This window comes from Strix aluco, chromosome 2, assembly GCF_031877795.1.
Source record: "Strix aluco isolate bStrAlu1 chromosome 2, bStrAlu1.hap1, whole genome shotgun sequence".
NCBI lineage: Eukaryota > Metazoa > Chordata > Aves > Strigiformes > Strigidae > Strix > Strix aluco.
In genome coordinates, this window is record NC_133932.1 from 63,219,148 (window position 1) to 63,244,647 (window position 25,500).

Genomic DNA, 25,500 nt, shown 5'->3' on the forward strand with positions numbered 1-25,500 from the left:
GCGCCCGCCGGAAGGGGCGCGGCCCGGCCAGAGCGAGGCAGGGGCGGGGCGGGGCCGGGCGCCCCGCCCGCCCCGGTGACGTGCCCCCTCCCCCAGCCCCGCCCCCTCCCCGCGGGGAGCGCGGGAGTCGCCGCCGCCGTTAAAGGCCGGCAGCCACTTCCCCGCAGCGCCCCCCAGCGGCCCGCCGGGGCCCCGCCGCCGCCGCGGGTAGGGCGGGCCAGCGCCTCCGCTCCCCCCGGGACGGCGAGCAGCGGGCCGCGGAAGCGGCTCTACCTGATCCAGCGGCAGCGGCGGCTTTTCACCACTCCGCAGCGGGGGGCGGACGGTCTCCGGGCGACGCCGCTTCCCTGCGGCCCGGCCTAGTTCATTCGCGCGTCTTGCCCCAGGCCCTGCCGCCACAATCCACGTTACCCGGTTTTTACACTCTCACAAAAAAGAAATACTTACACTTACAAACCATATGCAAGAGGGGAAAGAGACGTTTCAGGGATGGGAAAATGGCGTGGTTTATTCTATTGAATTCAGGTCCCATGTTCTTAACTGCATGTTTTACAACCAAAAATACTTCAGTCTCGTATGAAGTAGAATTGATCTGTATGTCTAGACAAGTATTTCTCCTCAGCTTATAGTGAGACAATCGTAACAAGCTTCAGACTCAGAGGGCTCTTCAGTTTCTTCAAGACTAAATAGGCTTTACACAGCTGCCTTGTAACATTAGGTCTAGATAACCAACCCTGCCAGAATACCTGCGATACCTCCACATGGAAGACAACTCTGCCTTTTCAAATCGGACAAGACTGTTTTGTCATGTCCCTTAGTGACAACAGTTTCTACTTCTTTATCCTCCTTGCCTCAGGATTTCTGATGACGTTATCATGGTCTGCACAAGCAGCTGCTTCATTTTTGCTAAACTTGGAAACAAAACCAGAGAAGCAACCTTGGCTTTCCCTCATTGGATACCCATAACAAAGCTATGCCTCATCACATTACCTGCTGTGTGCTTCCTCATTGAAAATGGTCCCTCTGTCACCAAAAAAAAAAATTCTACACCACTCTAAGCAAACGGATAAACTTCAGGCCTATTTCATTCTCTAAGGCAACATTCCATTCCCCAATTTAAAACTAGTCTAGTATTCATAACACAAACTTTGCACTTATGAAGTAGCTTTATATATATGTGTGTATATAAAAATGTATTTTTAATATATAAAACCCACTAAGCAATATGGAATTATTACCTATGTAATTACACAGTAGGAAGCTGGCTTTTCTGAGTTTTATGAGATACCAAAACTGTGAAGTCCTTGAAAAAGTTCAACAGCTAGTGAAAAGGGTTCCTCAAATGCATTAAAAAAAATAAAATTAACTGTACCACCTAAAAAGTACAGTATAAACAGGAGCATCTAAGTACCAATACATAAAACAGTACAAAGTTTAAAGGAGCTAAAGAAATTAATGTGCCTGTGATCATGCCAAATGCCAGAAACACATTGCCAAGTTAATCAGTAACAACGGCTGAAGTGAGTGAGTTTAGTTTTCTCCTTCCACTCTGCACTCCTTCCACACTCCTTCCTTCAAAACCACCTCTCAACCAACCTAAAACAATAATGAAGGGAATAAACACCTGAAAATACTAACTGGACTCATTTAACCATTACACACTCTTTGTGGGACTTCAGTCATCTGTTAAGTCTCTTCCTCATGTTTCTTCAACTGCAGTTCTGCTTATCATACTGTCATCTGTTCACACAAAATACGAGTTTTAAGTGCTCTCAATTCACCACAAATCATTAAATCTTCACTTCAAAGCTAGGGGTTGTGCTCAGTAGCACAAATACTCAAAGCATCTCTGAATAATTTACCACAGCATGGTATTTCAGCCATGTTTGCTGAGTATCTGGAAAGAACTCCCAAGTATCAGAACAGCGGTAACCTGCCTAACCTAACCCATTCTTGTAGGGTAACTCAGCAGCGCAAGCCGTCTTTGTGCTCAATGAATTTCACAAGAGAGGTCAGCTAGCGTAGCTACTTTTCCAAGGCTATGGACAGGGTTTTTCAGGGCTTAATGTCTACTACATGTATAAACAGCTCATAAGGTTTAAAAGGACAAAGAACAAAAATACCACCCATACAACTTCAGGAAACATTACCAGGTGAGCAGGTAGTCTAGCTTGCGTGGCATACCAACGGACGGACTCTTGTGCAGTAATTTCCAACCGCGTGCGCACAGTGCAGGGGTTGCGAAGAAAGCCAGCACACGCCAGCTCCCAGAGCTGCTCTCTGATACACAGTCCCCCAGCAGAACGGTGCCAGCTGGCAGGGTTTTAACGCATCCCACCAGGGTGGTAAATCCAGTGATCTCTATACCTCGCAGAAAATTGGTTAGGGAACCAGGCAGCTGTAACAGGGTCTCTGGTGGCCACATCCCTGCTACATTTCACAAAGACAGCTGAGCAGAACAAAGAAACCATGTCTGTGAGTCTACTCATACAACAGTTGCACTGTCACATACGCGGAACCTAGGAGACTCTACTTAAGCTCTTAGAATAAACCTCAGAAAAACCAATGGGAATTTTTTTTTTTTTTTTCCTTTTGGCACTATCAGATTCTGGTCTTCCAACACTTCCCATATGAACTGTGTTGTGGACACACATATGCTCAGGACTGGTTATGTCCCAGACATTCAACAATAACAGTGGTGTAAATGGCATAACTGTCCTTTCTACAATGCTGCCTTGGAGGCCTAACTCCAGAGATGCACGAGAACAGAGAGTTTAATTTTCCTGCTAAAAATGTTTTCTCAAAATACATACTTCCTTATCCTATTTACTTAAAATCAGCGAGCTGAATGTAGAAGGGAAAACCTCTCTAGTTTTCTGGCCTATCTTTGTACGTTGCATTAACATCAACACCTTTAAAAATAAAAATGCAATAACGTACCCAGTAAAGAATCCATGCCAATCTTTTTCACTGCATACAATATTTTATATTGGAGAGGAGCTAATTTCCTTGTTTAAAAATAACTTTCAATTTTGACCAGCAGTAATACTGATGCATTCCCTAAAATATAAGCACAAAGACTGAAAGAGTTCTTAATCATAAATCCCACCATTTAAAACCAAACCCTCCCCATGCCTGTAAGTCATGTATTTGCCAGTACCTGATACAAGGAGATAGGAATTTACGATGAAGGATTGGATGGGCAGCCACTGTAATTTTCCAAGTGATTCTTTCTGCAGGAAGCTCTTGTGACAGTAAATTAGACTGGTGACACAGACTTCCTTACAGCTGTTGCCACTCGATGCACACTCAACTGTGGAGTAGTAGATCTTGAAATAAAAGCTCTAGCAAGTAGCTAATGTACAGCAATGAATGAACAGAGCACGTGATAACCCTTAAAACACAGTTTGAAGTGACTCGGGCCCCAACAAACATTTCTGCCAGAGAAGTGTTCATTTTACCTGTGAGCAAACTTCACTACAATGAAGACATTAAGACTACAGCTTGCTGGTAGACACCACTATATGACAACTGAGCCCTTTGTGTGGTAACTGATCTGTACCCAAAAGCAAGGCTGCTATTTTGTGCAAGTGTAATGAAAATAGTTTGGGCTTATGAATTGGGATTAGGCTGTACAGCAGCTAGAGGTGTGGGAAACTGATTGCCCCCCCCCCCCCCCCGTGATAAAGAAGAGTCACAAAACAAGCATTGAGCTAGAAATAAATCATTTATTTTAAAACAATACAGGTTAATAAATAGATTAGTTATCAGAAAACTTAATAAATAGCCTTTTATAATTTACACAAGGCAAATACAACATGCCTATAACTATTTTTTAAAAAGCAAAGAGAGTAAGCTTGACTTGTAAGCCATTAACAAATCTATATATACATTATTTGGAAGCTAATAAAATAAACCATTTTTATGTAATCTGTAGTAACTATATTGCAATAGCATTGAAGCAACCAAACCTGACACTGTATGTTTGTTGCCATCCACCTTTTCCCCATATTCCATTAGAACTATTTTTTACATTCCAGGAAAAAACCCCAAACAAGTAAAAAAACCAAAAAAACCCAAACAAGAGAAAGTTCCACAGTTGAAAAAAGATTTAACTTAAAAATAACCCTTTTGTGTAATATTTTCCACTCTGTAGAGCAACAGTTTGAAGCTTTTTAAAAACATTTCTTAATCCCTAATATTTCAACACTGCTGTCTGAAACACTTGGGCACTAGTAATAACAACTGTTGACATCATTGGTGCCTAACACGGTACACGCTAAAATTCTGCATCACTTAAGCCCATATTCAGTAGCACCAAAGAGTTTTTACAAAGACTAATCTCTGTAAAGAAAAGGTAACAGGTAATAGATAAACATTTGATAACATTTGATTTAACAGTAAAACTTCAGCAGTTACACCATCTCAAGATGACTGAGGAAGATCTGTAGAACCCTTGATATTTTATATTTATGAAACAAGAAAGTGAGAGGGGTACAACATGCAAACAACTGCCCATTTAAAGCGCCCCATATTTATTAACCCCAAATCTTCCTTCAAATACAAACCCTCTAATTTTTTACATAAAAAGGAAAGCTAAACCTTAGTTTCTAGTGTTTTAACAAATTAATCCAGTGTTTTCATTTTTCAGTGCTAGTTACTTCAGAAAAATACATGTTCAATGTAAACCAAGATTATTATTAGGAAGCCTCACTTGTCAAACTGTGATATGACAGGTTCTTATTAATGTTAGTTGCAGCTCACTAATAAATAGGCTCTATTTACACATAGAGAGTCCTGGAAAGTCAATACAGCAGATAACTTGTTTAGATATTTTTCTTTTTTACATAAGTATTTAAGGTGTAACAAATTTTTTTTTTGGTTGTATCAAAAAGGTTTCTATTCTCCTACTGAACATTTGAGGGATTTTTGTGTTTGACACCTAATAAAGATTGTGACTGACGCATGTAAATCCTCCATACACTGAAGGGATAATGATCAAAGAGCTATCTTCAAGTGAGTACCAAGTAAATATGTTTAACAAGTATAATAGAAGCCAGACATACAGAGTGAAACGCCTTTCATACAGATTTGAATTTAATTCAAACACATCCCACCACTGTAATGAGTCCACTTTTTTGTATGTATAGCCTCTCCCACTTACTTCTACTTTGGAATCAGAACTGAAGTCATCTGGCTTGTAGCTATCAATAGACATAATGCAAAGAGAACATGAAAAGGGCAGACCCGTGAGGGACACCAAAGCTCAGGAGACAACTATGCACATTTGCTCCCTGAGATGATGGAACTTGGATATCTGTCTTATTCAAAGTGCTTACTTGTCAAAGGGGTGGGGAAAAAAAAAAAAGAGGGAACGGCTAAAATTCAGCTTCCACAGTGCCCCCTCTTAAATCAGAGAAACAACAGGACTAAAAAAGGTAGGACACCTAGAACAAGGAGGGCGTGGCACGGAGAGGGGAAGAATCATACCAACAGTGACAACAGAAAATGCTAATACATTTCTAAAGTTAGAACTGAACCAGATCCAGGTACAGCAGAACTCAAAAGAACACTGCCACATACTGAACAAAGTAGCAAAAATAAAGGTGTCCATTATTTAGCATTCATGATGTAAAAGGCTGCAGATGCAAATGATGTGTGCAAGGCCACGAGAATTTCTTTCACCTTATGTGCTGGCTTTTGACATCTCTGTTTTGAACAAGGTTAACTAGACATTTCTAGAAAGCTCATCACAGATGAGGAGCAGCTGGGGAGAAGAAACCTATGCAGACATTTATCAGCTGTAAGGATGGTCAGAGGACCACAGAACATGGCTGCTACTTTATTCTTACTCTGCATAGTGAGTGCTTATCAAGTAAACTTGTGTGTGTGGTGCAGAAAATGGCAAGGTTTAGACAGGGCAGTCAAGTTATTTTGGATCTAATAATTACTAACAATTTGCATACGCACCTAACGTACTAGGATAGGCACTTTCTAAATAAATAGGAATTAACTTTGAAACAAAACAAAACAAACGAATATGGCCAAAGGAGGACTAAGATGAGACCACAATCATTTCCATTCTGAACTCAAGATTTTCATAAAGTCTTTGGAGATTAAAGGCTAGTACAAAACCAACACCAACTCATGAACTACAAATTTGAATTTTGAAAAGACAACTTGACTGCTTCAGAAAGCAGTCAATATTGTTTTAAAAAGTAGGTCACTACAGGTCTCAATCTATGTACAATTCCAGTTTCAATCAGAAAAAATGGAAGTAATATGAAAAAACATAACTGTCTGCTGAAAACCAAGATACCATCTTCCAATCAATAATGGACAGAGGTTAGTTTTAACCAGCTTTCATAGTCCAATTCCCCTCATCTACAGTTCTCAAACTTTATAGAAACCATACACAATATTTGAAAAATCTGTAAAGATGGACTTTTCTCTTTCGCCAAGATACCCAGTTTCCATGCTGGCCTATAACAACATACGTCTCTGCTAACTCAGAGTCATTCCCCCCAGTTTGGAGTTATAAAACAAGCTTCCAAATAACACAGTGGGGCTCTTACTCCCTCAGAACAGTCCCTTCAGAATACCACATCTTTAGGATTCACTGTTCGCAATTATTGCTGCCATCAGAAGGGCTTATAACATCCCTTTCAAATTAAAACGGAGGCTGAGTTTTAAGGTAACATTAATTCAGGTTAACAAAAAAACATCACAAGAGTGGACAGTATTACTCCCCATTAATCAACATCCACATTCCTGTCAGCCAGTCACAAAGCTACTTTCATGATTTCTTGATAAATACTGTCTTGTAATCATGTTGGGGTTTTTTGTTCGTTTCAAGAGACGTTCTGAACTAGAGATGTTGAGTTCTACTGTACCCTTCCATTTTTGTACTTAAACGGAAACCAACATTCATTACTTTTCAAGCTTTCCTTACAAGTTTGACTCGTGATGTTTTAAATACCAAATATAGCTAGAACGTGAAAATTAATTTTTCTTTGACATATCAATATTCTCTAAATGATTTAAACTGAACAGTTCAGAACCATTCCAATCATAGCTTAAGCTATCTACTACTTGTTAAAATATTATGGCTGAACTGTTCACACCGGTCTGTAAATTACTGGATCTCAATGTATACCCCTGTTAGTTATCTGAAACCCAGCTCTCTGAATGCCTATGCTTTTTCAGTCCTTAATCTCCTTTTCTCATGTTGACAAGAAGATCAGACCATTTTTTTTTGAGTGATGAGAAATCTCATGCTCTTCAATTTCTTTTTTTTGGTGATCCTTGCTTATTAGCTACTTCACAAAATGATTTCCTGTATTTAGTCACTTAACTAAAATAAAGGTATGCTGGACTGCTTTAAACAAGTCCTCCCACAGATTACCTCTTCCCATTAGGACTACGGGTCTTTCAGAAGCTGTCAAGGCATCTAAGGGTTTCAGTTCAGGTTTGTAAATGCTTCCAAAAATGTGTGGCTCCTGGATGCTTTACATGTTTAGAATTTGAATACAGTCCAATATTATAGTCAGTGAAATTGAATTATTAAACTGGTATAAGCCATCTGAAACAAATACATTCACATTTATGCAGTATTTTTGGATTACAAAGGCACTGAAATAGTTCCGAGCTGCTTACAAATAAGCCACCATATAGGCAATGAGTCTGTGCATCATTTCCATATCCTTCACAGTCTTTCTGTCTGCTCCCAATTAAAAACTCTCAGATGAATGCGGTATGTCTTAATGCACATAAGTTACAAAGAAAAATGCATACCTGGACACTACCATCAGCTGATAAGTAATTAGTGAAAGATCTTTAAGGGTCCAGTGCTCTGTATAAAGAATTCAATTTAAAACTCCCCAGTGTCTTCACCGCATGGCAGACCAAGTTGCCGAGACAGTCACTAAAAAGGACAAATCTGCAGTCCATGGTTCAACCAACATTAGTCTCAGAATTCACAGCCTTGACGGTGAACACATTGCTATATTGAGATTAACAAATTGTTCCACTTTTTTTCCCCCCATATTTTAAGGTATACATCACTCATGAAAGGTGTCAGATTGAGTGCATTAGAAACTGATGTTCTCTGCCCACAGGAATGGTACCTCAGAAGCCACAATACAAGCTTTCACACACAGGTCTGTCAGAATATCCCCAAATCTTTTCTGATGGATTCCTTTTACAGTAAGGAAATACATCAGTCTCTATGCTGACTCAATCAGTGGTTCCAATTAAGGTCATTTATTGTGTTGACTGGGGTACATGGACAATTGTTCCTTTGAAACTGGATGGAGGCCCCCAATTCATTTCACATAGGCCACCAAATTGTCAGAGGGTAACTACCAACCTGAATCATATTTGAATCAGTGACCTAGAAATGAAAGGCTCTGCATCCTTCCCCGAGCCATCCAGTTTCCCCTCAAAAAATATTTTAATCTGTCTTCATGTTAGGTTTATTTAAATCTCCGATATTGAAGTTGAATTCCTTGAAGACTTGTATAAGAACAATTCCAATAGATACTGTGGTGAATCCACAAGCCATTCCCAAGAAATCTACCACTCCTACATTACTCCATTCCCTGAAAAGGATGGCTGAAGCCAGCAGGACTAGGGTGGTAAACACAACATAGTAGATGGCACCAAACACAGAGGAGTCAAAACATTCCAGTGCCTTATTGATATATCTGAACTGAATGATAATGCTACATCCTAATACTGCCAGAAGTACCAGACAGAGGTACAGAGCCCTTTGACTCGATGGGTTATTGTGAAAGATATCTTGAGCAGCCAGCCCAATGCCTTTTGTGCTGGGAACAGTGAAACTGCCCAACAGAGAGCAAATACTGATGTAAACCATGATATTAGTAGGTCCATGAGCTGGAGCTATCCAGAAGATAAGCAGGAGAAGCATTAGCAGCACTATGCAGAGATAACCCACAAAAACTGGAAAACAAAAAGAAAACAAGATAATAGCAAGGTGAAAACTCTTGGTCTTCTAAACATTCATGTCATACCAGTGAACTTCAGGTATACACCACAATTAAGATTTGCTATTGAATATAGATACAATCCAGATGTTATGGGCATTTGCAACTGATGTTGTCATGTTCTTTGGGTAAAACAAATCATCATGTAGTAAAATACACACTTGCACAAGTGAACTGGATTTAAGATGGCTTTTTTTTTTTTATTGTTTCTTTCATCAGAACGATACTCCTTAAAGGCCCCTGTGACAGACAGCAGTGATAACACCTCATTCATAACCAGTTCAATAAAGCATGGTGTGTGGATATAGCAAAGAGCTTAAACATAAAGCTAGATCCCATTAAGGTGAGTAGGGAGAGTTGGAAGACCTGGGAGGCCATATCATTTACATTATAGCATCAGTACACAGATTAGACTGGTGAAAAACAATTCCTGCTTTACAGTTTTAAATAAATATATTTCCAATTCATTTTGGTCAGATTGAAATGGTAAATTTAGACCAGGGTATTTGTTTTCTTTTCTTTCTTTGCAAATTTTTTGGATAGCTGATGTTACTAGGTTTGAGTTTCTCTCATCTAAAGCAATCAAAGGAAATAACAACAGCTGGCAGTTTAGCTCTTATTCAAGAAAAATAAAAGTGGGTCTGGCCCATATTAGCACTAGTACGTGTCCCCCAGCAGCTGGTGGGGCTTCAGATTCTCTGTGAGAAAGAACAGGCATTTCAGCATATGTCACAGCAGCCTATTTCTACTATTTATTGTGCAAAGAAATCTGCTTGGAACACACCTGGTGTCTAGTATAAACTTTTAATAAAAAAAAAATGCAGAATTAAAGACAATCGGTATTTTTTGTTTTGTATACAACAGCTTAAATTGAGATCCTAGAATTATACCTTTCATCTCTAACTAGCAAGATACACTTTTTCGTAATATTAGAAAATTACAAGTTCAAATGGCAATTGTTCTGAGCTTGCCATGCAGAAGAATGTTTTCAAAAGTATCCATATTTTCCTTTCTGTACACATGTATCAATAAATCTGACAAGTTCCAAGTACAACAAGGCATAGTTTTCCTACACAAAAGCTGTACTGGTTTGCCTCTCATATCACGGTTTCTTCAGAAGTCAATTTTCCTACCTGGTAAAAGGGGTAAGCCTCTTCATCCTGCATGTTCTTGATCAGTCTCACAAAATCATTATGAGTTAATAAAAGAGCAAAGTACCTGGATTTGTAAGTTTCTCTTCAAGCTCAGCCTGAGTCGTTACACTCTCGGACTTCGGGGAATGGATGATGAGAACAACAGACCCAGCGCAGCTCAGCAAACATCCCAGCTTGCCAAGAATGTTCAGTTTTTCTTTCAGTAAGTAAGAAGCTAAAATGGAGCTTTCACAAAGAGGAAGGAAATAAAAAGTTTGACTACATTCTGTTAATAATACTCCAAGAGTGATGTGCCACATGAATTTCCCTCTTAAAGGAATAGTATCAAAAGTTGGTGGATCTTTGAGCAAATGTCAGTGGATTCTCAGAAATGCATTTCTGACTTATCTTAGGAAAGATTCATCCAGTCTCAGTCTTACTCAAACCTTGATGTCTCATCTCAGGGGGGAAAAAAACCCTACACCAAAAACCCAACAAAAAACCCAACCCCAGCACCCCAAAAACCAACACCAGATCACCCCCTCACCAGGCATCTGGCACCCAAGCCAGATAGCTACTCATTAACAATTTGGTGAGATCTCAGAGCCCCATTTTTATAGGTGCTACACAGTCATAAGATAAAAGTGACCTTTGGTTAGAAAGATCAAAGGGCTCAGCTCAGACATGTAGCTGACCAAAATACAAAAAATTATGTGACCTAGGATAAAATAATAGGTGTTAAGTAGAGCACCATCAGTGTGCTTCATAGTGTATAAAACTAAAGACAGCCGTGAAGCCCATACAAAGCAATCTACACTCTGAAGTAGATGACCAGTGCTGTCAGATACACAATGCAGCAGCCAGCAGTAGGCAACAGAAAAATCTCGAGGCAATGCACAGCTTTGTTTGTAAAGAACTGTACTTTTTCACTGCGGTAGTTTCACAACTGTAGCTTAGCTATTCACAAAACATTTAGCTGCATATTAAACTCCTTTTAGGAACACTCACTGCCTTTTTTGTTCCTCCCCCACCATGAGCATAACATTGAAGAAGCTGGGGTCATGCATATGCAAGAGAGTCCCTTGCTTCAAGAAAGGGGTCAAATCCAATTAAATGAAAATCAGCATCAATAAACACATGTGGGCTGTGGATAGCAGGGGAGAGAAAGAATGTGAGATAAAAGGAAAGATCTACATAGTAAGGGAACTGTGAATAAGAGAATAAACAGAAGAGTCCAGAATAACCAGAGTGAAGGGGAAAAAAAAAATGTTTATCTGTTCCAGATCATAGTGATAGTTAAAGCAGAAGGTACTCAGGAACCCTTTCATCACCATTGCCTTCCACCCCTCCTCACCCCTCCCCCTGCCACTTTCCTGGGGAAAACAGGAACAGGTGACATTATAAGACACGATTAACAGACATCTTCAGAGGTGACAACTTAGTAGAGCCTGACACCTTCTCAGTGGACCTTCAGTGATCACTGAGTCTATCTGACATTTTATTAAGTAGTAACAACATTCAGATAAGAACAAGAAAAGCAAACTCTTACCCAAATGGAACGCCAAGAGCTCCCAAGGGCGTCACTAGCACAGTTGGGACTGCAGTGTAGGCCAAGAAATTCCCTATTTGACCCAGAGCCACTGCCAAGAGAATCAGAAATAAGCCTTTGTAAAAAAAGTCAAGAAAACTTACCCAATACTGTTTGGGAAAGACTGACCTAACTGGAAAACAGATGTTACGTATTTGCTTAGTTCTGTTAATTTTGCACTTAAACAAAATGGCTGTAATTTTTCTATATTTTAAAATTATTTTTTAACATAGGATTTATATTTGCCACACAAGAAGATCCAAGAGGGCACAGTAAATAATCTCAATTGCAAGTTCTCTTAGTTGAATATAAATAAGATTATGAATTAGATACACTTATGGATTATACTCAAATATCTCAATATTACACTCAAATATTTATGAGGAGGGCTAAAAGTATATATAACCCATTATTTCATTTTTAGAACGTGCATACATGTAACACGAACGCACTTGGTTATAGTTCCTAACAGCCATGTTACCTTTGGCGGGGGGGGGAGGTGCGGGGAAATAAGGACACTACTGAGGAAAGGAATCTACTAATAAAATACGAAGCACATGCATAAGGGCTCTTCAATACATAGCAGACCACATCAGATTTTTCACAACACTATATAACATCAAAAGTAATTCCTGACCACTTCAAAAAGAACAGATCCCTGGCAAGTCACAGTAACAGCCTCACAATCTTATTTTTTTCCTTTCTGCCAATAAAAGCAAATTCCAAGATGTATCACACTATTGCACATCACATCTGTGATAAACAGGTCATGCATTCAAGTTTTCAGTTAAAAAATAAAAGCTGGATGGTTTTGCAACTGCTGGCAAGTTTGTAATAGGTCAACATGATGCTTGCAGTTACAAGGTCTGTGGTAACTGGCAAGAAAGTTGAGATTGAACACAAACTAAATACAGCTCAAATTTCCAGTTGATGTTAAGAGCCATTATCAGCATTTAAAAACATTTCAAGAATCCAAGCTGTCTTTATGCTCAGGCTGGCATTGCCCTCAACTATCAAATATCGTTACCATTATCCTGTTCTTTACACCTGCAAAGCACTGTGCAAACATTAATTAATTTACCAAATTAGCTCACATTACCAGTAGAGCTGAAGACCTGTGTAACCTACAGGAAACGCGAAGACGACAAACAAACCTACAAAACTGCAAAGTGTGGCAAAATTACACTAATTCAATTCACTGGGGCTTTCTCTACATGAAGAAGTGAGCCAGAGAAGTTAATGAGCAGCATTTCTAGAGCACAAGAGTCAGTGATGGTCTCACTGCCCCTGGGAACAGACTAACTCAGCTATCTGCCTCAGGCTTGGTTTTCAGCAGACGTATGTGGCAACCCTGGCATTATCTTCAAGGCATCCGAAGGCACTTGCACGGAGGATGGGGCACAGCTGGCATGCTCTGTTTCTGCAGATGACATACATTTCCAAGTGACTCTGACAAAAGGTTGCTTATTTTGATGGTCAGATGCCTTAACGTTCTGTTGGAAGAACCCTAACAGATGGCAACAACAGCGATCCATAAATTAGGTCTTTGAAGCTTCAGTCAAACTGCACATATTGTAAGACAACTGAACTTACCAGAGGTTTCCAGTATCACCATGGAGTAATAGTAACAGTCTCCTACCACCACAAATGAGAGACCAGGACTAATTAAGCCCAATTAGAAAAAGGATCTCAGTAATTGTTACCATCCACCTGATGTTGAAGACCTTTCCTGTCAACCTATCCAGTTGTCTCTGGATAGAAGTCCTCTCCTGATACATCAATGCTGTAAGTCAAGACATGGCTTCAGTTCTTGAAGGCACACCAAGCTTGCTAAAGGAGTACCAATATCCCTGAAGTTATTGGAACACAAAACTTGATATACACTGACATGCCTACATTAGCAAGGAGACCAGGAATAGATCCATACAGCAAAAGATGTCTGCTCTACGCATGTCAGGGGTTTTATTTCAGACTAACTTCAGGCTGCTCCCACGGACTGAAAATCTATTTGCAGCTGGTGTGCGTTAGCCATGTTCCTGGAGTGCATCTTCCAGCCTACTTTCATCTTAAAGTCCAGTTCAGGAGCTCCAACACCACTCCACAATGTGAAATAAAGCTCAATTCGTGGAGACAAACAGATTTGCTTCACAAATGTATTCTGCATCTGCAATAGAACACTAACATAGAGGTATCCACTATAAAAAACCAGCCGCATCCATACTGCTATCAAAACCTGCACTGAAACTAATTAATTAGCCAATTAATTAGTTTAATGCTCATTGAAATACCTGTACACATGCTGCAATCACTCTTTTGACTACAGTGTAAGAAAAAAGTCCCTTAGAAGAATCTGTAGCCTTTCCTTTGAAGTCTTCAGTAATCCAGTGGATCCCAAGGCCCCAAAATGGTTAGGCAGTGTTACGCTCAGTCAGCATGTCAACACAGAAATGCTTGTTCACCATCTGAACAAATATTGTGAAAACAAGTTGATAGAGTTTATGTGGGTTTTATTAGTCATCCAAACTCCAAATTCCCTGCTTGAAAAAATTATGTGAGATAACTGGGGATACTGCTAATTTCCCAAACATCGCCTTTCTCTGCACCCCATAGGTGCCTACCTGGCTCTTGCTATTGCTGTTTGCGACTCTGTTGCAATTCTGAATCTGTAATATCCTTAAGTAATTCTTCCCTTGGTTCCTTTGTAAACTTACTGGGACTTTGTTTTGAAATACCTGCACCTGGCTACTGGACAAAAGCCAACTGATACCATTCCCTTCAGCTGTTTTGCCTTCATTCAATTCAGTCAGCTCTTTTAAGCATGAAATCATTTTCTCTGATTCACCAAGATAAACTCCTGTAATAAAACCTCTCTTATTTTAACTCCTCCTGCTTGAAGATTCAAGATGGGAACTCCATGAGCGATGAACAACAGTGATTAATGCACAGATTTATCGCTACTTAGGCAGTAGCAATAAATCCTCCTGGCAAAGGAGGAAGCTGACAAAGAACTACTTAAACTCAAGCTAAATTAGCTGAGGAGTTTCCTCTGAAGCAATGTTGGCTTCTACACTTGCTGTGAACTTAGCTCTTCAAGGAATTTATCAGTTTCTGTTCCTTTTGCATAGCTTGAAGACGACAAAAACAGAGACTTACCTTGCTGCCATGAAACAAGGGGCACAACTGGACTCACATACTTCTCAGAAACAGCATCAGATCATTTCCAAATAATTCACAAAAGGCTGGGTTAGAGTCTAGAAGTGGGGTATAATTTTAAGCTTGGGGGTACAACTAGGGCTGAACTGCAAGACGAGAAAGCTAGCTGCTCCCCATGCTCTAGATTCACATCAGAGAGTGAACTTGGTGTGAGCAGGGTTTAAAGAGACACTAAGAATAAAATTACACTGATCTCATATCAGCACCACACAAGGCTTCACATTAATCTTGTAGATTAAAAGCAAAACTGAAACTGTATCTGTCAAACTAGAAATCAAAAAGGAGGTTTTTTTTTAATTGAGGCTGGCTAAGTGCTTTCTGATCTAAAAAATAACATGTGCTCAATAAGCCCTTTTGTGCAGAGCAACAATTTCTTATTCAGCTTTGACTTTTATTAAAAACTGAGCAGACCAGCACAATCCAGAGACCCAAACCATGCAGGAACCCAGAATCAGAGCAGTGCATGGCTGCCAAGGGCTGCAACTACCAAATGGTTTGGCAATGTGGAAAGATGTCTGATTCAGGTTTGTCCCAGCTCTTTGCCTTCTCAAACATCGTCAGACACAGTAGCCAGAGTGAGAGTTTACTAAAGGTGGGATATTTCTGAGGGATGGGAATTTTGTGACAAGTGAGCGTGAGATTCAAGATGAGAACCCAGATTTCCTGATGTCTCACTTCACCACCTAAGTGCAACTTGTCCTTTCAATAATAATCAAACATTTTAAGATACTTACTTGCAATAGTGCCAGACCACCATACTATATCTGTTAAGTACGAAGTACCTGAAAGAGGAAGTATAGGAAGACGTATTAGAAAAATACGACATTGCAATATTGGAACTACGAACAGCAAAATTTCAACAGTCTCAACTATTAAGGATGTTCACCTTAACCCTGTTCTTCAAGGCAATGAGTGGGAGAAAAAAAAAAAAAAAAAAAAAGAGAGAGGGTCCTCAGATTTGGCCTAAGTGTCCAAGTTAATGCGATACCTTAAGACGGTCTAAGTCAGAAGTTCTGATTTCCAGTTTGAAGTACCTATGCTAATGTGGTATTACATAGAAAAGCATCCAAAACATCAGCAAATGCTTCTGAGTGTGACATTAAACATACCATTAGATTAGAACCATTACTAGAATGGGAAACCTATGGAAACAAACATGATTTGGATCAATTTGTTTGATAATATGACTCAATGAAATTGTATCAGAGACACTGCAGCAGAGAAATTGTTTTGGCACGCAGTTTTGGCAGTACTGTAGTGTGGACCAATCCTCCAGCATTTGAGTTTTGGAAAGCGCTACGACTGAAGCCTCTCAATTCCTGATGTACTGTCCCGATTCAAAGAGAGGGATTAAAAACTCTGGATTGTCCCTTAGTGCCTCCCAAACTCAGGGATTATTATTTTCACTGTCAGATTACAGGCTCTTGCCTTGGCATGTGCCAGGGAAGCCTGTGCACCACATTTTGTAAATTGTGCTTCTGCAGAACATCAAGGCTAATGACCGCTTACTAAACTAAAGCATGGCTTCCACCAAGTGACTTTGGCATCACGTTACACTCTTACGTTCTGCTCTTTCTAGCAATTCAGCTCTGCATTTATATGGGAAGATGCTCTCTCAAGAGCTGCTGAAGCAATAGGCAATATTGTACCAATTCTGAAATCCCAAATGAAAGAGAAACACAGTAATCTATAACTCCAGAGATATATAAAATACTAAGCACTTGGAAATCACGCTATATAATTGAAATGAGATGGAAAATGACTAATGAAAATGGCCAGCTTTAGAGTGGGTGTAACAATTTTTTAGACTTTTGTTATTGCATATAAAATAAAAACACTGTTGGGGGCACAAATTATAGAAAATATTGACTCAAGTAAGATAACTTTGCAAAATATTTGTTACCCGCTGCTGTTTCTAACTAAGCAAGGATTACTAATAGCATTGATACTGTATTATTGATTCAATAGAGAAGACAGAAAAGAATTGAAAGCGCTTCCTTGTTAATTATACACCACCTACTGAAGCCAATGGAAAAAAGACATCATCTGACACTGATGATCTCGGGCTCACAGTTCCAACTGCTAGATTCAAGGCAGAACCACCCTGCTTCACAACATTAAATCGAGAGAAACTTAGGGTATTTGCCTGGATGTCTCCACACTGAGCACGGCAGTAAGAAATACTACAAATCGCTCAGCAAGACACACAAATAAACATCAGTAATACCTTCAAAATGGGATGTTTTACAGCTAGCTGCCAGGGCTGAGAAGGCAGGCACACACCCATCACCCACTGAACCCAGTGCTCCACTGAAAACTCTTCAAGAGTAATTAGACCCAACTATGCTGCAAAATGGAAACTTCCTCCAACTGCCTTGGGATGGCAAGTCAGTCCTTTCTCCCATGTTTTCTCATCATTTCCCTTACAGAAAAAAAGATTTGTATTTATGACACAAACATGATCTCTCTGTGGACAATAAAAATGGATTACAGCCACCTTGGAGGGAAAGGGACACTATGCTTGCAAAACAGTAGTTTGTCTGAGTTCCTTAACTGTAAGGTCATTGCAGAAAAAGGCAAACTAAACTTGTTAGATCAGGCTGCCAACTGGTAGTAACATCATTGCAAGCTTGCTGTGCTCCCCTGCATCTACCCTGAACACGCTCGATGCAGCAGGCACTGGAAATGGCACTGCTGCTCCAGCCCTAACCATCTCAAATACGTGCATGTGTATACGTATATTTACATACACACATATATACAGAGGAAATACTCAGCATGTCCTGGTCCCTAAAAAGGATTTTTCATAAGAGAGTTCCCAGAACATCCTCATACACACACAGACACCATCACCTACAAAACAAGTGGCTATTGACCACAGAAATACAAATAAAAGGCCTCATGCAACCTCTGTTTACAACTTCCCCCTCACATAAAAGCATGATACGAAGAACAAATAAATATATTGCATTTTCCTATATTCAAAGCAGCAAGATGCAACTAGCAAATGCTATTCAGAGGCTGCATGCTTTGAGGAGCTCCAATTTCAGAATAAAATACAGAAGATCCTCATACTCTGTGAATTTATGGCTTTGTTTTGGCTAAACTGTCTAGATAAACATATTCAGGGACTGTGCTATCTCAGAAAACAACGAGGTATGGGATTTCAAAGTGAAAAATAAAAGAAAAATTATTTCATGTTACTGGCGTGCCTGACTTCCCCGCAAGAGGAAACCACCACGCGACTGATGGAACTGGACGCGTATGTCCGCCGAAGAGCTGGAACAAACAAGTGACAGGTCGTGCTGCTGCTGTTCATGGCAAGACACTATCTGAGCCAAAGAAACGGGTAGGAAAGTCCCACGAGCACGTGAAAATGCCGCAAGAGAAACCTATGTCCACACGCACACGAGCTCAGAGTCCTTCATCACAGCCCTTACGCCGCGCTCCAGGCAGCGACCTCTGATGTCAAACACGCTTAAGGCGACAAACTAAGGGCGAGCCCCCCGGCCTCCCCGCCGGGAAGGTGTCCCCCGCTCCAGGCGACACCGCCACTCCCCCAGGCACAGGGTCCGCCACGAGCCGGAGGTGCCTGACCTCCGCGCCCGCCGGGGCTGGGCCCCGCGGGACGGGCTGGGCCCCGCGGCAGCCCCCCACAGCCGCGGCCCTTCCGCGGGGGCTGCGCGGGGCCGAAGGGAGGGAGCGGCCCCGGAGGAGGCCGGGCTGCTGCCGGGGCGAGGGGGGGTCGGGACCGGTCCCGCACGGTGCCGGGGGCGATGCTCCGGAGACCTGCGAGGTTACCGGGGTAAGGCGATGGTGCGGAGCGGGGAAAGAGGCTGGGAAAGCCCCGGGGACGGAGGGGGATGGGGTGGGGGGTGCGGTCCCGCCCGCCGCCACCACCGCAACGGCGGGCCCCTACCTCGCCCGCGGGCCCGCACGATCCCCTTCTTCTGCAGGACGAAGGTGGAGCCGTTCACCAGGCTGGAGACCACAGCCACGCTCAAGCCCAGCGACACGGCGGCGGGGCCGGGGCTCTGCGCTGGCCCCTCGCCCGCTGCCGCACCGACCGCCATCCGCATCGCCCCGCCGAGAGCTGCCGCTGCTGCCGCTGCTACTGCCACGGCGGCTGCCCGGGCCCAGCGCACCCGTCCGCGGCTCTGCGCCGGGACCCGCCCTGCGCCGCGCTGCCCTGCGCCGCGCTGCGCCGCGCTGCGCGCCCCGCCCCGCCCCGTCGGGGGCGGCTCCGGGCGGGCACCGGCGGCAGCAGCGCTGCTGGCGCTCGGCCCGCGCGGGGACGGCAGCACGATGACGTCATACCCGTGGCATTTCTCCCCCACCCCGCCGACCGCCGCTCTGACGTCACGGCTTTGTGCCGCCCTTCTCCGCGCTGGCACCGCGGGGGGCGAGGCGGCACCGGGCGGAGAGGTGCCGCGCCGGCCCCGGTGCCGCTGCTGGCGGCTTGCAGCGTTGCGGGGCGGGGGTGGGGGGTTCCTCGGCGTGGGGAAATACGTAGCAGAAGCTGCGGTCCCCGCGGGAGGGAGCTGCGACCGCTCGTGGGCAGGGGAGCGCGGGAGGACGTGGAGGGGGATGCGGGAGGACAGAGGGATGCAGCAGGACAAAGGAGTGCGGGAAGATGTGCGGGGGGATGCGGGAGCACTGGGGGATGCAGGAGGATGTGCAGGGGGGTGCAGGAGGACAGGAGGATGCAGCAGGACAAAGGGGCGCAGGAGAACAGAGGGATGCGAGATGTGCAGAGGGACGCGGTCTGCAGGAGCAGAGAGGGAGCCAGGGTTTCTGGTGTGGGAGCAGCGCTGCTTTGCAGCGCTCTCGCTTTCCCTTGGGGTTTTTAAAATTTGTGTCAGCTCCCCGGTCTGGCCGAGAGCACGGTGCACTGTGGTGGCAGGGTAGGAGCAAGCAAAGGCCAGGCAGGGGCTCAAGGCCACCACTGTAGCCCCCACCCGTGGCCCAGAGCTGTGGCTCGATCCACCCCTCCACCAGCTGGGTCGATGTGCTGGGCAGAGCTGGAGAATCAGCAAGGGAGTGTGTGGCTACAGACTGGAAAAGTTCAGCCGCTGCCAGGGGTCATGCACATTGCCTGAAAACTGTGGGATCCATAATCACCCTGGTTTTGTCCAGCAGTAAATCCCAGAATCTATGTTTATTTTCAGGAAAAAGTTCGCTCTCTTCTAATGGCATAGGGCAAGTTCAGCTGCTCAAAATCATGAGTCTCCCAGCCTCTCTCAGCTATCCTTCAGCAACTTCCATGTTCTGGGAGGGCAGAACATAAGTCATCCCACCATCATGGAGAAGGGCTGGAGGTTCCTCTAGTAGCAATACCCCTGGGCCATCACAGGGCTCTCTTTTAAATCCGGTTGGCGGCCAGTCACGAGTGGTGTCCCCCAGGGCTCGGTTTTGGGGCCACTCCTGTTTAACATCTTTATTGATGATCTAGACGAGGGGATCAAGTGCATGCTCAGTAAGTTTGCAGATGACACCAAGTTGGGTGGGAGTGTTGATCTGCTCGAGGGTAGGGAGGCTCTGCAGAGAGACCTGGACAGGCTGGAGCGATGGACTAAGGCCAACTGTAGGAGTTTCAATAAGGCCAAATGCCGGGTGCTGCACTTGGGCCACAACAACCCCCAGCAGCGCTACAGGCTTGGGGAGGAGTGGCTGGAGAGCTGCCAGTCAGAGAGGGACCTGGGGGTGTTGATTGACAGCCGGCTGAACATGAGCCAGCAGTGTGCCCAGGTGGCCAAGAAGGCCAATGGTATCCTGGCTTGTACCAGAAATAGCGTGGCCAGCAGGGACAGGGAAGTGATCTTACCCCTGTACTCGGCACTGGTGAGGCCGCACCTCGATTACTGTGTTCAGTTTTGGGCCCCTCACTACAAAAAGGACACTGAATGACTCGAGCGTGTCCGGAGAAGGGCAACGAAGCTGGTGAAGGGTCTGGAGCACATGTTGTACGAGGAGCGGCTGAGGGAACTGGGGTTGTTTAGTCTGGAGAAGAGGAGGCTGAGGGGAGACCTCATCGCCCTCTACAACTACCTGAAAGGAGGTTGCAGAGAGCTGGGGATGAGTCTCTTTAACCAAGTAATAAGTGATAGGACAAGAGGGAATGGCCTCAAGTTGCGCCAGGGAAGGTTTAGACTAGATATTAGGAAGCATTTATTTACAGAACGGGTTGTTAGGTGTTGGAATGGGCTGCCCAGGGAGGTGGTGGAGTCCCCATCCCTGGAGGTGTTTAAGAGTCGGGTCGACTTAGCGCTGAGGGATATGGTGTAGTTGGGAACTGTCAGTGTGAGGTTAATGGTTGGACTGGATGATCTTCAAGGTCTTTTCCAACCGAGAAGATTCTGTGATTCTGTGATTCAGAGAATGTAGTCTCTCAAAGCATGAAGTGCTGAGCTGAAAACAATCTTCTTTGCTAGGCAGAAATATTTCATATCATGTATTTCATTGCAGTTCTTACCATTCCCAGGTATGTGTTGAAATAAATCAATTCATAAATGGATTACTGTGGTAATATCCATCGAAGGAAATGGGATATAGTATCTTGGCTCAGTGTAAATGGAAGTGGACATTTTTGTCATTTGTAACTATTGGGCATTCTTCCTAGCATAAATTTTAGCATTCCCAGGAAATACGAGTTTAGAGAAGAGGCAAACTCCTGAAAATGTTTCTCTTGTTAGCATATTTCTCAGTTTGCCTACACTGCTTGAGGCAGCTGTCCTAGGAGGGTGCAGAAAGGCTGCAATATACTTTTGTTAAGGTTTAACAGCAAGAAGATGTAATACTTATTGCAGGATTGCCAATATTTTCACCTAGATTGCTTCATCAGGTCATTGTATAAATATTGAATGCTATGGGAGAGAGGATTTCATCCTTGTGAGGCTCACAGGACCTGCAAAATGAGAACACAGGAGGTGGAGGAACAGTTATCCATAGCAACCCTTGGAAGCAAAGATAGAGGTGAAGACAAATACAGGCTAATTATAAATATCCATTTCTGATCTATATACAGCCTAGTAACACGTACAGTAAAATTTATTACAGGAAATAATTTATGCTTGCACAGTGGAAAAATGATACGCATTTAACAGCCTTTGCATCTAATTATCAGGCAAGTTTCTAAACAAAGCTCAAACCTGGCCAGTTTTTATACTCAAGATCTCTGTCTGGTGTGGTTGAACCAAGATGAAAACAGGTACCAGAGATCCCAAGAAAACAGTTTATTTCTCTCTAGCCATGTCATTTTAATCTCCTAACTGTAAAATTTACATATGCCTTTCTAAATTATGTATTTGGATAGGTAATTCTAAGTACACTTAATCTGCCTTATTCAGTTAGTTACTATTACATTTGCTCTATAATAGTTGTGGTGTTCTTAAGGATTAGTCATGGACTAAAATAATAAGCACAGCTCTGATAAATATTACATTTGCAAATATCTTGAAAAACAGAGCCTGACTTCTCTAATGTCTTATAAGATCACTTGATGCAAGAAAATCTGCACTATCTCATTTACAAACATTTTGGACCAAAACATAAAGGTATCTCAAAGATAACAGCTGTTATAATTACTTGAATGGAAATTAGATGACCTTTCTTAAACCATTACATACAGTATATAAACTCCTAAGGTCCATCTAGTCTTCTGAGACTGAGTTTTATTGTGATAGCATCATTCCTCCTGCCAAAGTTGTGTCACATGTTTGTGGTATTAGAAAACAACATGCTTTGGGTTAGTTTGGATTGCACAGTGCAATACTGCAGTATTGCTGATGTCACAGCGGTCTGATGTCTCATGAACACAGAAATTGCATAGGAGGAACCTCAGATTTATGTGGCATTTCCTCCAACAAACTCTGCTTCTCTCCAGTCTTATCCAGCTCCGATGTAAGCACTCATAGTACTAGTTGGCCACTTATTGCTTAATTCAAGCACTATGTGAGAGCTGGTATAAAAAGTGTACAGGTTGCTTTATCAAAGTAGCTAACTCTGCTCTGGTAGAGTATGGGTGTTCAGAACTAGTCAAAAGGTAGGAGCAGTATTTAATAGACTTATGTAGAGCTCCTACCCAGAGGAGGGGATGAGCGATTGAGGTAAGTCTCTTGGAAGTGAGTGAGCAAAGTTGGTAGAGGTTCCACCATTTTGTTGCAGGGTGATGGACCTTTTCTGGTTAAGATGGGTTCTTCCCTGATCTGAAGGGGAAGAAAAATGCTTCTGCCTGATCTAAAGGAGTGTATTGTTTTGTCTGTAATGGCTTGGATTCCTCTGTTAAGTTTGTTTTATGTATGTAAAATATTTTTTTTCTTTTTAATTAAAGCTAGTTGGAGTATTTTATCTAGGTTAGAGGGAAACCTGATCATTCTGTATCTGACATAGAATGAGAACACTATCTGTGCCCAGAAGATAATCTGAAGCTCCTTACAGAATAGCTGGGAGAGCAGGGTGGAAGTTTACCAACAGCTGTATCAGACCCTGAAGCAACAGCAGTAATTCTCCTTGGCAGAAGCACTATAGAGATCCACTTTGCCAGCAATTGAAGCAGTAAGAACTGAGACTGCAAAGAAAACAGCAAGAAGACAGTGGCAATCGTTGCTATTTTTTCCAGCTCTTGAGAATCAGAGACCATTGTAAGGGCAGTTATATGAAAACTTGTGTAATGGTCCACTGATCCTAGGCCTGAAGATGATCTAAAAATCCTTTCTAAGGAGTCTTGGGCTGTTGCCTGGAGTATAAAAGTAGCTTTGGTATAAGTGGGCCATCACTGGTATAAGTGGGTCCTGCTTTGGCAAGGAAGTGACTTAAGTCTTGGTTGTAATCTAGCACTTGATTTGCTATGGGCATCCATACCTGTGGATGGGAGAATGAATGGAAACCTGCTGAAAGGTACCGCACTGCACTGATGGGTCTTGTCAGCTTTTTTCCTCTCTACTCCATTAATAAGGACTTTGTTGAACTGAACCAGAGAAGAGAGTGTAGAGTCTTTGGGCCCAGATTTGGGCTTTTAAAGTCCGTAGTGGCCTTTGTGAAATGAAATTGTAGTGCTGAGCTCTACTGCACTGTAAACAGTGGCCACGAGACTCCTGAAAACATCCTCTGGAGCTGGAATTAAAGAAAGTCAAGCTCAGCCCTAATGTCTGAATGTCTGAAACTGCAACAATATTCTGCCTTATATCCTATCTGCAAAATGGGTTGTCACACAAGTTTCTGTGGTCTCTCTGTCCTATAAGTTACAAGAAGAAAGGCAGCCCTTGGGGTACACCAGCTCTTTTCCAGGGCAGAACAACAGTCTACAAATCAGCACAGTCCTGAGTGGAAAAGTGAGGGCAGCTTAGGTTTCCTTTGTTAAAGGGTCCAAGGTTCATGCCATGGAGCTTGTTATCAATGTGCAGTTTCTTAAAGTCTGGTCTGAATGAGTAACAGAAGCTTGCTGTCACTTTTGTCCATGGAAAACAAATTCTTTGCTAAATGACAGTGGCCACATATAATTCTGGAGTTTTGGAGAACTTCAGCATCCTTCCTGAAGAGATGGTGCAAGACTGATGTTAGATTATTGACACAGAAAGCATGGCAGGTATACTGCAGACAGATCATACCATTTCAGCTCTCCTGGGAGGAAAACAGATCTCTTCAGAGAGAATCTGTGCTTTGTGCAGCAGGCAGAAGCTAGACAGCTAGTTCTGATGTATGTTCATGATCACGCTGCAGAGAACCCACATTAATTAACATTGTGTCTACTCACATTTGCTGTTTAGAAATCACTTCTAGACCCCCAGTGACTAGGGACACCGGAAAAACACAGATTTTCCAGTTAAGCTTGCAGCAGATGGTATAGTCCACCTACATTAGCTGCAAACTCTGACCAGGGCATACTCTTCTGTGCTGATTTCCAGCTACTGAGTACATCATCTTAATGTAATGAATATAGCATATGTATATCCAGCTCTTTGTCTTCATATACTGAAAGGGTGGTGAAAGCCAGCACACAGTAGTATTTTAGCATGAACCTTTAGAACAAGTCTTCCAATGAAGGCATGGTCATCACAATCATCTAAAAAAAAAAGCAGGCTCTATCACAATCTTGCATGTGAAGAATTTGCATGTCTTTCCCATACCTTGGCTGTTAATTAGCCACATTAATCTTCTGCGTGAGCTAAAGGGAGTTCTGGACCATGTTTCAGACTTACAGATGTTGTTGGTATGTTATTATAAGCTTTGATGTGGTGATCTAAATCAGTTCATAAGCTGCATACCAAACTAGTGTGTAGTAATCATTGAATCACCTATGGTGGTAGTCTCTTCCCGTTAAGCTGATCAGCTGATGAGTTCAATGAGTGGACACCAGTTTTAGGGTATACCTTGGAGACTTGGAGAATTCACATTCTCTCAAGTGAAGAACTTTGGAGGAACTCCTACTAATCAAGTAAACTCTCTCATAAGATTTGCTGGGTAGTTCCAACAATATATGTATGGCTTTTCTACTACATTGTTCCTCAGAAAATCATCTTTTCTATCACACACCTCAGAGAATATAGCAGCCAGCTGCCTG

At 42.6% G+C, this 25,500-nt stretch overlaps 1 protein-coding gene across 3 annotated transcripts; it reads right to left on the minus strand.

Annotated features, from left to right (window-relative positions):
* Positions 1-3,708: 3,708 nt before the first annotated feature.
* On the minus strand, positions 3,709-24,845 carry NIPA1 (NIPA magnesium transporter 1). Of its 3 annotated transcripts, none has more exons than XM_074815001.1 (5): positions 24,694-24,845; positions 15,677-15,724; positions 11,691-11,781; positions 10,227-10,387; positions 3,709-8,964 (listed from the first exon to the last, which is right to left on the minus strand). In XM_074815001.1, coding segments are annotated over exons 2-5 (765 nt in total). In that variant the 5' UTR covers positions 15,678-15,724; positions 24,694-24,845; the 3' UTR covers positions 3,709-8,452. The 3 variants fall into 3 exon arrangements, with proteins under 3 accessions (XP_074671102.1, XP_074671100.1, XP_074671101.1); XM_074814999.1 differs by lacking the exon at positions 24,694-24,845 and adding an exon at positions 18,862-19,114; XM_074815000.1 differs by lacking the exon at positions 24,694-24,845 and adding an exon at positions 14,018-14,191 and having other exon boundaries at positions 15,677-15,720.
* Positions 24,846-25,500: the final 655 nt, after the last annotated feature.

Bases quoted from the DNA above. Each gene is read 5' to 3' on its own strand.
- NIPA1 (XM_074814999.1), bottom strand. From the start codon at position 19,021: ATGCGGATGGCGGTCGGTGCGGCAGCGGGCGAGGGGCCAGCGCAGAGC. The intron at 10,388-11,690 runs GTAAGAGTTTGC...TCTTTGTGAAAG, and splicing joins GCTCTTGGCGTTCCATTTGG to CTCCATTTTAGCTTCTTACT. The intron at 8,965-10,226 runs GTACTTTGCTCT...TTTGTTTTCCAG, and splicing joins AGAGAAACTTACAAATCCAG to TTTTTGTGGGTTATCTCTGC.